At 45.8% G+C, this 12,500-nt stretch overlaps 1 protein-coding gene across 1 annotated transcript in view; it reads right to left on the reverse strand.

Moving 5' to 3' along the window:
* The window catches only part of shisa4 (shisa family member 4), a 64,376-nt gene extending 56,004 nt beyond the window's left edge, over positions 1-8,372 (reverse strand). Inside the window, exon 1 of the mRNA XM_041195869.1 lies at positions 8,258-8,372. Within this exon, the coding sequence (XP_041051803.1) occupies positions 8,258-8,324 (67 nt within the window). The 5' untranslated portion in view covers positions 8,325-8,372. The remainder of the gene's footprint in view (positions 1-8,257) is intronic.
* Positions 8,373-12,500: the final 4,128 nt, after the last annotated feature.

Genomic DNA, 12,500 nt, shown 5'->3' on the forward strand with positions numbered 1-12,500 from the left:
ATAAGGTCCTGCATGGGAGACTGACAATGAAGGTAAGAGCCCATGGGATCCAAGGCAATTTGGCAAATTGGATCCAGAATTGGCTGAGTGGCAGGAAGCAGAGGGTAATGGTCGATGGGTGTTTCTATGACTGGATGTCTGTGTCCATTTGGGTTCCACAGGGATTGGTGTTGGGTCCCTTGCTGTTTGTGGTACATATAAATGATTTAGACTTGAATGTAGGAGGGTTGATTAATAAGTTCGCAGATGACACGAAAATTGGTGGAGTGGTAAATAGTGAGGAGGACAGCCTTAGATTACAGGAGGATATAGACGGGTTGGTCAGGTGGGCTGATCAGTGGCAAATGGAATTTAATCTGCATAAGTGTGAGGTGATGCACTTGGGCAGGACAAACAAAGCACAGGAATACACGATGAATGGTAGGACCCTGAGAAGTACCGAGGATCAGAGGGACCTTGGTGTGCATGTCCACCGTTCCCTTAAGGTAGCAGGACAGGTAGATAAGGTGGTTAAGAAGACATATGGAATACTTGCCTTTATTAGCTAAGGCATAGAATATAAGAGCAGGGAGGTTATGCTGGAACTGTATGAAACGCTGGTTAGGCCACAGCTAGAGTGTTGCGTGCAGTTCTAGAATCTGCATTACAGGAAGAATGCGATTGCACCAGAGAGAGTGCAGAGGAGATTTATCAGGATGTTGCCTGGGCTGGAGAGTTTTAGTTATGAGGAGAGATTGGATAAGCTGGGGTTATTTTCCCTGGAGCAGAGGAGATTGATGGGGGACATGATTGAGGTATATAAAATGATGAGGGGCATAGATAGGGTAGACAGGAAGGAACTTTTCCCCTTGGTGGAGGGATCAATAACCAGGGGGCATAGATTTAAGGTAAGGGGCAGGAGGTTTAGAGGGGATGTGAGGAAGAATTTTTTCACCCAGAGGGTGGTGGGAATCTGGAACTCACTGTCTGAAAGGGTGATAGAGGCAGAAACCCTCATAATATTTAAGAGGTATTTGGATGTGCACTTGCGATGCCATGGTGTACAAGGCTATGGGCCTAGTGCTGGAAAATGAGGTTAGAATAGTTAGGTACTTGTTTGACTGATGCAGACTCGATGGGCCGAAAGGTCTTTTTCTGTGCTCTAGAACTCTATGACTCTACCCAAATCAATTCTGTCTGCACCCGCTCAACAACATCATCTCTTTTCAATATCTTGTCTTCCATAATTAGCGCTGCCACCTCACCCTTTTTTCTGTTCAAGAGTCATACGGACTCAAAATGTTAACTGTATTCCTCTCCGCAGATGCTGTCAGACCTGCTGAGTTTTTCCAGGTATTTTTGTTTTTGTTTTGGATTTCTAGCATCTGCAGTTTTTTGCTTTTATCCTTTTCTTCCTGCCTCTTTTTAACACAATGCACCTGTTCTTCTGGTATCAGGAGTGGCTTTGCGCTGAACTTAAGTTGCTGTTCTGTGTCGAGGCCCTGAGGAAGCCCTGGACGAGACGCCAAGTTTTGCTAGGATCTGGTTAAGGACCAGCAACTTATTTTTAATTAAAGTAGACTAAGTTTGAAATCCAAGTTACGTACTCAGAGAATAAAGCGACAAGATTCCATGGTTTTAAACAAACAGAAGAAATGTTGCTATCCAAAGGCCAGTCAACCATCAACACCAACAGAATTACCTGGAAAAACTCAGCAGGTCTGGCAGCATCGGCGGAGAAGAAAAGAGTTGACGTTTCGAGTCCTCATGACCCTTCGACAGAACTTGAGTTCTGTCGAAGGGTCATGAGGACTCGAAACGTCAACTCTTTTCTTCTCCGCCGATGCTGCCAGACCTGCTGAGTTTTTCCAGGTAATTCTGTTTTTGTTTTGGATTTCCAGCATCCGCAGTTGTTTTGTTTTTATCAACACCAACTATCTGATACTTTAACCTCTAGAATTAACATGAAGTAAACATGAATTAAGAGACAAACTGGGGTCAGGCACACCACAAACTGCATATTAAATGGCAGACACAAGCAAGACAGGTCCTATGAATTTTCCAGCAACCCACCCGGACATCAGTCATCAGTGTGTGTCACAAAAACTCTAAAGCTCTTTCTTCCTCATGAGAAATGTTAGCTTTGCTCCTTTAAAGAGCCTAACCCAAGCCAACTGTAGCTCTAATCTACCAGAGTTCTGCTCACAATCTTAACCCAAAAGGCACACTATTCCAGATTACTATCAAATCTGGTTCCAGATCCAGTCTTCTTGGTCTTACTTTCTAGCTGAACTGACCACCTTCCAACACTGCGCCCCCATTCCCAACCCTTGTGTTGGGCAGGCTACACTCCAGCATCAAAACACAGGTATGGTCCCAGCTTCTCAGCCATGATACTGCCAACAACTGCTTCTGGTCTATCCTCTGCCACAATCTCCTCAGCAGCACAGTAATCCTGCTCCAGGGCTTTCCTTGAGCCCCAACTCCCAACAGCACAGAGCTACCAACAGCTCCTGGGACGTCACTAAGCCCTAGCCCCTTCAGCAGCACGGAGCTAACGGCAGCACTTCAGCTGCATGAAGGTGAACTTCCTCTCTGTCTGCTCCCTATAGGCTGCTGTTCATTCCTTGAACTGATGATGTGACCTATTAATATCTCCCAAAAGGGCTCTTCCCCTGTTCCTAGGCAGAATTTGAGACATCCAGGCTGGATACACTCTGTACCTTAAATGTTACAATCTCCAGTTAATCAAAGTTCTCCCCCAAAGGAAATTACCATGGCTCCACATCTAACACAAAAAAAATTTCAAAAAATATAGATTTCAACACACGACTTACCCTTTGGGAGAAAAGAAAGCTTTACTGTAATGAAGGTTTCTTCACAATACCAGTTCTTTACAGCAAGTCATCGTCATAAACCTCTAACAAATAGCTTATTACATATTGCACAGATAATCTTTTCATTTTTCATAATTACACATATGGTATTGAGAGTTATGAGAGCTTAATCAAAATAAAAACAAGTACATGTGAAAAGTAGAATTAGCAGGATTAAGACATCATAGAATGGTCATAACTCAGAGCCTGTGTTTTCTACTACACCCTTTCTTTGAAGTCTGAACAGAATGTCTCAGATAAGTCCACAGTCAAATCATAGTCCTCTTCTTTAGCTGCAGACGATATTCATTTTTAAGTTCATTTTCTAAACTCAAGCATGGCCAATTCTCACTTTGAGACAATAAGTTCAAAATGACTTCTTGTGTGCCAGCAACTCATTTCTTTTCTGATCAAAACCCCTTTTGGCTATTCCAAGAACATCACTGAGATGTTTTTTATGTTCATATTAAAGGGTTTTATATTCCTGTTTGGGTGAGATCTTTCAGGTTCTCCCGATCCCATTCAGAATGTGGCTTCTTTAATTATTTACAAGTGATGTCAACGGCTTCCTCATTCTGGCTTTTATTTTCTTTCTAGTACTTAAAAGTCTTCCACGCAATTCATGAAGGACATAATTCCAATTCTCTCAGGGTTTAAAATGGTTTTTAGTGAACTGTCCACTTGCCTGGATTCCTGCTGTGTCTCAACACTGGCAGGTGCTCCCGGTTTGGTGTCAGGTGTCATTAAACCTTTAGTGTCACATTGAGGTCTGTTTTCCAGTTGAAAGTTTTGATTTTGAAATTCTGCCAGTCTGTTATACAAGTCTGACAACTTCACATGGGCATTTGGTTTATTTCAGAATCTTTCCTGCATGGTTGCTGACTGCTCCTTAGACTCTGTCAATTCACTGAGAGATCCAGTTAGCCTCAACTTCAGCAAGTCCCTGCACTCATCCGTCTGTGGCTTTGAAATCCCATAAAGTGACCCTAATTTATGACCCTAGGCAAAGCCCCCAAATTGGGGACCAGCAACTTTTTTTTGCTCAAGTCAACAAAATTTGAAATCCCAGTTACTTACTATGAAACTAGAGCCACAAAATTCCATAGTTTTAAACAAAGAGGAAATTTTACTATCCAAGAGTCAGCAAAGCAAACCATCAATGTCACTTATCTAATACATTCCAGAATTAACATGAGGTAAACATGAATTGACAGACAAACTGAGGTTGGAAGCACCACAAACTGCACATTAAATTGAAGACACAACCAAGACAGATCCCAAGAATTTTTCAGCAAACCACCCAGACATCAGTCATCACAAAGAGTCACAAAAATTCTTTAAAGCTCGGTCTTACTCATGAGGACTTTTAGCTCTGCTCCTTTAAAGAGTTCATCTGACTCCCAGCCCAAAAGCCATGCTATTCCAGAATTCTATCAAATCTTCTCCCAGGTCCAGTCTTCTTTTCCAGCTGAACTGAACACCTACCGAGACTGTGATTCCCCCTCCCCCACCATGTGTTGGGCAGGCTACACTCGTGTCAAAACACTGGCATGGTCCCAGCTTCTCAGCTATAGTGTTGCCAACAACTGCTTCTCATCTTGCCCGATCTGCAACCTCCTCAGTGCACTGAGTAATCCTATTCCAAGGCTTCTCTTGAGCCCCAACTCCCAACAGCACAGAGCTACCAACATCTCCTGGAGCTGCTGAGCCCCAGCCCCTTTAGCAGCAGGGAGCTAACGGCAGCACATTAGCTGTATGGAGTCAAATCTCCTCTCCAACTGCTCCCTACAGTCTCCTGTTCGCTCTGCTCCTTGAACTGATCGGTGTGACCTATTAATATCTCCAACAGAATATTTCCCCTGTTCCTAGGCAAAATCCAGGCTGGGTACATTCGGTACATTAAATGTTACAATCTCCAATCACCCAGAGGTCACCCCCCACAAAATTACTGTCATTCCACACCTAACTCACACATAAAAAAATATCAATTTCATCACACTACTTATCCATTTGCTTCCCCTAGAAACATTACACTGTTTAATGTGGGGATGTTCGCTGATGACTGCACAATGTTCAGCACCATTCGCGACTCCTCAGATGCTGAATCAGTCCATGTCCAAATGCAGCAAGACCTGCATCCAGGCTTGGGCTAACAAGTGACAAGTAACACTCGTGCCACACAAGTTTCAGGCTATGACCATCCCCAACAAAAGAGAATCCAATCATCGCCCCTTGATGTTCAATGGCATTACCATCCCCGAATCTCCCCTATCAACATACTGGGGGTTACCATTGATCAGAAACTGAACTGGACTAGCCTCATAAATACTATGGCTGCAAGAGCAGGTCAGAGGCTAGGAATGCTGCAGTCAGTAACTCACCTCCTGACTCCTCAAAGCCTATCCACCATCTACAAGGCACAAGTGTGATGGAATGCTCCCCACTTGCCTGGATAAGTACAGCTCCCACATATTGAAGAAGCTGGACACCATCCAGGTCAAAGCAGCCCGCTTGATTGACACTACATCGACAAACATTCACTCCCTCCACCACCGACACACAATAGCAGCAGTGTGTACCATCTACAAGATGCACTGCAGGAATTCATCAAGGCTCCTTAGACAGCACCTTCCAAACCCACAAACACTACCATCTAGGAGGACAAGGGCAACAGATGGATGGGAACGCCACCACCTGGGATTTCCCATCCAAGCCACACATCATCCTGACTTGGAAATATCCCCCATCCCCACCCCCTTTCTGTTTCCCCCTTCTTTTTTTTTTCCCAATAAATTATAAAGATTTTCCTTTTCCCACCTATTTCCATTATATAAAATAAAAAAAAAACCCACTAGAGCTATACCTTGAGTGCCCTACCATCCATTCTTAATTAGCACATTCGTTTAGATAATATCACCAACTTTAACTTTAACACCTATGCGTTCTATTGTACTATTGTTGTTGACATCTTTTGATGATCTGCTTCTATCACTGCTTGTTTGTCGCTACAACCACACCAACCCCCTCCACCTCTCTGTCTCTCTATCTCTCCGCCCCCCACACACACACCTTAAACCAGCTTATATTTCAGCTCTTTCCTGGACTCGAACTCAAGTTCTGTCGAAGGGTCATGAGGACTCGAAACGTCAACTCTTTTCTTCTCCGCCGATGCTGCCAGACCTGCTGAGTTTTTCCAGGTAATTCTGTTTTTGTTTTGGAAATATATCGGCCGTTCCTCCACTGTTGCTGGGTCAAAATCCTGAAACTCCCTCCCTAACAGCACTGTGGGTGTACCTACACTACATAGACTGCAGCGGTTCAAGAAGGCAGCTCACCACCACCTTCTCAAGGGCAATTAGGGATGGGCAATAAATGCTGGCCCAGCCAGTGAAGCCCACATCCCATGAATGAATTTTTAAAAAACCTCTGGTGTAACTCAGTGATTAACAGTGTAATTCAATCTACCATTGCAGCTACCCACCCCTAATCATATGCACTAACCCAAACCGACCACCGGGAAGTAACCATTTGGTCTCATCCCACTACACGGCCCCTCATCCACTAAAAGACTTGAGACCTTTAAAACTTTTACAAAAATATAGCAACTAATCTCATAAAAAGCAGCATGTCCTCTGCACTACACTCCTCTTCTCCAGCTACCTCCTGGATCACGGTGTCGGGGCTTCATTGGTAGAGCTAGGATTGGAACATTTCCAGCTGAACATGTGCACCGATCTCCACAGGCAGCAGCAATGAGTGCAGCATCGCCACTGACTGGAAGATCTGGCCCTTTCTATCCTTGAATACTAAGCACCCAGTCCTCACTGATTTTAAGCCATGTTTCTGTTCCTGCCACTTCACCATGTTCCCACATGACTACCTGTGCTTGTAGCTCACCAATTTTATTCATCATAATTTGTATGTTTATATACTTCCAGTGTAAACCTGTATTAGTATTTCTCATAGTCCACTCCTATCTGATCTGGTACTACTACTCTCGCATTATTCAAAACTCTGACTCCTTTATTTCTATATGCTACCCATCCCCAACCAATTTAGTTTAAACTCTCCCCACCCCACACAAGTGAACTTTCCCCACCTTGGAGAGGGGATTGTGCTTGGGGAGTTGGTTTGAGGGCTGGGGAGTAAGGTCATGTTGGGGAGATTTTAGGGGGTGGCTTGGGGTTATTTGGGTCGGTAGGGGGGGGTTAGGTTTTTTTAATTGGTTCATGTTGGGCCAGCATTTATTGCCCATCCCTAATTGACCTTGTTCAGAGGGTATTTTTAAGAGTCAACCATATTGCTGTGGGTCTGAGGTCACACATAGGCCAGACCAGGTAAAGATGGCAGATTTCCTTCAGATGGATCTTTACAACAATTGGCAATGGTTTTGTGGTCATCATCAGACTTACAGTTCCAAATTTTGTTTATTATTGAATTCAAATTTCACCATCTGATGTGGTAGGATTCAAACCCAGCATTACACTGGGTCTCTGGAATACTAGTCCAATGACAATACCACTATGCCACAGCCTCCCCATGGGATATATTGGGGGATTGGAGGCCGGGGGTGGTGTTGGAGAAAATTTGGGTTTTTTTTTATGAGTTTGGGGTCCAGTGGAGTGGCTGAGGACCTTTGGGCAGTATTTGGGGATTTTATTGGGAAGCCGGGTTTTGGGATTTGGGGTAATTTTGGGGCCGGTGGCTGAGATTTGGGGTATTTTTGGGACCCAGAGGATGGGAGTTAGGGTTTCTTTGGGACCTGGAGGTTGGGATTTGGGGTATTTTTGGGACCGAAAACTGGGATTTGGGGCATTTTTGGCGAGCTGGAGGTTGGGATTTGGGGTATTTTGGGGGGCCGGAGGCTGAGATTTGGTGCATTTTTGGGGGGGGGGGGGGGGGGGCGGAGGCTGGGTTTTGGGGGGCCGGAGGCTGAGATTTGGGGCATTTTGTGGGGGCTGGAGACTGGGATTTGGGGGGCTGGAGGCTGGGATTTGAGGTATTTTTGGGGCCGGAAACTGGGATTTGGGGCATTTTGTGGAGGCCGGGGGCTGGAATCTGGGGGGCTGGAAGCTGGGATTTGGGGTATTTGGCGGAGACAGAGGCTGGGATTTGGGGAGCCGGAAGCTGTGATTTGGGGTATTGGGGGGGGGGGGGGGGCAAAGGCTGTGATTTGGGCTATTTTGGGGGCTGGAGGCTGTGATTTGGGGTATTTTTGGGACCGGAGACTGATTTGGGGTATTTTGGGGGCCAGAGGCTGTGATTTGGGGTATTTGGCGGGGGGGGGGGGGGGTGCGGAGGCTGGAATTTGGGGTATTTGGCGTGGGGGGGGGGGGGCGGAGGCTGGGATTTGGGGTATTTTTGGAGCTTCCTCTCGAACACAAGCCGCGCTCTTTTCTTACCCGCTCCGAGGATGAGGAGAGTCGCCAGGAGCGGCCCAGCTCCGGCCCAAAGCGGGACCGGGACCATGGTGTCCTGAGGAACCGGACAGACGCCCTGACCGCGGGAACCCGCAACGGGTACGGGTGCGAGTGCGCGGGCACGACGGTCTCGGGAACCTGGTTGTGTCTGCCTGTGTGTAATCTGTGATTTGTGTGTCCGTGCCTGTCTGATGCATGTGTTTGTGTATGTCTGTCATGTGTGTCTGTGTGATCTGCTTATGTGTGTCTGGCTGTAATGTGTGTGTCAGAGTGTCAAAGAGTAAGAAAGGTCTACAGCACAGAAAAAGGCCCTTTGGCCCATCGTGTGTGCGCTGGTCAAACAAGTACCTAACTATTCTAAAACAAAAATAGCTGGAAAAACTCAGCAGATCTGACAGAGGAACATGACTCTTCATCAGAACTAAAGAAATAGAGAAATGAGATGAAATATACACTGGTCAAGGGGGGTGGAACAGGTAGAGCTGGATAGAGGGCCAGTGATTGGTGGAGGCAAAGAAGAGATTGCCAAAGAAAAGTTCCTTCCTGTCTACCCTATCTATGCCCCTCATCATTTTATACACCTCAATCATGTCCCCCCTCAATCTCCTCTGCTCCAAGGAAAATAACCCATTTATCCAATCTCTCCTCAGAACCAAAACTCTCCAGGCCAGGCAACATCCTGGTAAATCTCCTCTGCACTCTCTCTAGTGCAATCACATCCTTCCTATAATGCGGTTTCCATAACTGCATGCAATATTCTAGTTTGGCCTAACCAGCGTTTCATACAGTTCCAGCATAACCCCCCTGCTCTTATATTCTATGCCTTAGCTAATAAAGGCAAGTATCCCATATGCCTTCTTAACCACCTTATCTACCTTAAGGGACTGGTGGACATGCACCAGGGGTCCCGGGGTCCTAGCATTCATTGCGTATTCCCGTGCCTTGTTTGTCCTGCCCAAGTGCAACACCTGAGACTTATCCGGATTAAATTCCATTTGCCACTGATCAGCCCATCTGACCAGCCCATCTATATCCTCCTATAATCTAAGACTATCCTCTTAACTACCACCCCACCAATTTTCATGTCATCTGCGAACTTACTGATCAACCTTCCTACATTCAAGTCTAAATCATTTATATATACCACAAACAGCAAGGGACCCAACACTGATCCCTGTGGAACCCCACTGGACACAGACATCCAGTCACAAAAATACCCCTCGACCATTACCCTCTGCTTCCTGCCACTCAGCCAATTCTGGATCCAATTTACCAAATTGCCTTGGATCCCATGGGCTCTTACCTTCATTATCAGTCTCCCATGCAGGACCTTATCAAAAGCCTTGCTTGAAGTCCAAGTAGACGTCAAATGCATTGACCTCATCTACACACCTGGTCACCTCTTCGAAAAATTCAATCAAATTGATCAGACATGACCTCCCCTTAAGAAAGCTATGTTGACTGTCCTTGATTAATCCCTGCCTCTCCAAGTGCAGATTAATTCTGTCCCTCAGAATTGCTTCCAATATTTTCCCCACCACTGAGGTTAGACTGACTGGCCTGTAGTTCCCTGGTTTTTCCCTTCCTCCCTTCTTGAATAACAGTACCACATTGGCTGTCCTCCAGTCCTCTGACACCTCTCCTGTGGCCAGAGAGGTATTGAAAATTATTGCCAGCGCCCCTGCTATCTCCTCCCTTGCCTCATTCAACAGCCTGGGAGGCATTTCATCTAGGCCTGGAGATTTATCTACTTTTAAGCCTGCCAGACCACTTAGAACTTCCTCCCTTTCTGTGCTAGTTTCTTTAATTATATCACAGTCCTTCTGCCTGATTTCCATATCCATGTCGTCCCTCTTACTTGTGAACACTGACACAAAGTATTCATTTAGAACCCTACCTACGTCATCCAGCTCCACACACAAATTGCCACTACGGTTCTTAGTGGGCCCTACTCTTTCCCTAGTTATCCTCTTACTCTTAATGAACTTGTAAAATAACTTAGGATTTTCCTTTATTTTACCTGCCAATGTTTTTTCATGTCCCCTTTTTGCTCTCCTAATTTCCTTCTTAAGTTCCTAAACATTCTATACTGCTCTCGGGCTTCTGCTGTTTTAAGCCCTCAGTATCTGCCATAAGCCTCCCTTTTTCTCTTTATCCAATCCTGTATATCCCTTGACATCCAGGGTTCCCTGGATTTGTTGGTCTCACCCTTTGTCTTTACTGGAATATGTTGGCCCTGTACTCTCCCTATTTCCTTCTTGAATGAGTCCCACTGCTCTGACGCAGATTTACCTAAAAGTAGCTGTTCCAAGTCTACTCTGGCCAAATCATATCTCATCTTATTAAAATCGGCCTTCCCCCAATTTGGACCTCTGATTTCTGGCCCATCCTTGTCCTTTTCATAAAACCCTTGAATCTAACGGAGTTATGATCACTATCTGATGTGTGTGTGATGTGTGTGTGTGATGTGTGTGTGTGTGTGTGTGTCTGTGTCAAGTGGTCACTAATCCCAAACACACTGCACCAGGTGGGGTGGACATCATCATGCACAGAGATCCATTGCGGTCCATGATGGAAAGGTTCAAATTGTGGGTAAGTGAGGGACGAGGGGAGAGTTGGGAGGAAACATGAAAACCAGCCTTTGAAGTAATGGGGAGATGGTGGCACAGTGGTAATATCACTGAGCTGAGGCTAATGCTCTGGAGGCATGGGTTCAAATCACAACAGGGTGGAATTCAATTCCACCTCATCTCACATGGAACCCAGCTGGTTCACTAATGCCCTTTAGAGAAGCAAATTTTTCAACCTTACCTGGTCTGACCTACGTGTGACTCTAGATCCACAGCAATGTGGTTGACTCTTAGCTGCCCTTTGAAATAACCTAGCAAGATTCTCAGTTCAAGGGCAATTAGGGATGGGCAAAAAATGTTGGCCAGCAAAGCAAATATGGTACCAAACAGTGCCCAGACTGGCTAAAAACCAGACAAACACCAAACACCATGCTGACCTGGACTAATATTCCCGCCCCTTCACTGGAACTCCCTTCCTACATCACATGGACTGCAACGCTCACTACCACCTCCTCAAGCATGATTAGGAATGGACAATAAATACTGACCTAACCCTAACACCTACATCCCTTAAAAGAATAAAAATTAAAAATGGCATCAAGGAGCCTTAGCAAAACCGGAATCAAAGGGAAAACTCTCCGCTGCTTGGAGTCATACCTAACCAAGGAAGATGGTTGTGGTTGTTGGAGGTCAGTCATCTCAGTTCCAGGACATCACTGTAGGAGTTCCTCTGGGTAGTGTCTACAGCCCGACCATCTTCAGCTGCTTCATCAATGACCTTCCCTCCGCCCCCCCCATCATAAGCTCAGAAGTGGGGATGTTCGCTGATGATTGCTCAATGTTCAGCACCATTTGTGACCTTTCAGATATTGAAGAAGTCCATGTCCAAATGCAGCAAGACCTGGACAATAATCCAGGCTTGGACTGACAAGTGGCAAGCAATGACCATCTCCAATAAGGGAGAATCTAACCATCACCCCTTAACATTCAATGGCATTACCACTGCTGAATCCTCACTATCAACATCCTAGAGGTTACCATTGACCAGAAACTGGACTAGACACATAAATACTGTGGCTACAAGAGGTCAATGGCTAGGAATCCTTGGCAAGTATTTCACCTCCTGACTCCCCAAAGCCTGTCCAGCATCTGCAAGGCACAAGTCGGGAGTGTGATGGAATACTCTCCACTTGCCTGGATGATTGCAGGTCCAACAACACTCAAGAAGCTTGACACTATCCAGGACAAAGCAGCCTGCTTGATTGGCACCACATCCACAAACATTCACTCCCTCCACCACCAGTGGCAGCAGCGTGTACCATCTACAAGATACACTGCAGGAACTCACCAAAGCAACGTCCAAACCCACGACCACTACCACCTAGAAGGACAAGGGTAGCAGACACATGGGAACATCAGCACTTGGACGTTCCCCTCCAAGGCACTCACCATCCTGACTTGGAAATATATCGCTGTTCCTTCACTGTCACTGGGTTAAAATTCAGGAGCTCCCTAACAGCGCTGTGGGTATATCTACAAGGCAGCTCACTACCACCTTCTCAAAGGCAATTAAGGATGGGTAATAAATGCTGGTCTATCCCACATCCTGTAAATTAATAAAAAAAAAGAACAATCAGGGTTGGGGGTGCTGGAGG

The sequence above is a fragment of the Carcharodon carcharias genome, chromosome 9 (genome assembly GCF_017639515.1).
Source record: "Carcharodon carcharias isolate sCarCar2 chromosome 9, sCarCar2.pri, whole genome shotgun sequence".
Lineage (NCBI taxonomy): Eukaryota > Metazoa > Chordata > Chondrichthyes > Lamniformes > Lamnidae > Carcharodon > Carcharodon carcharias.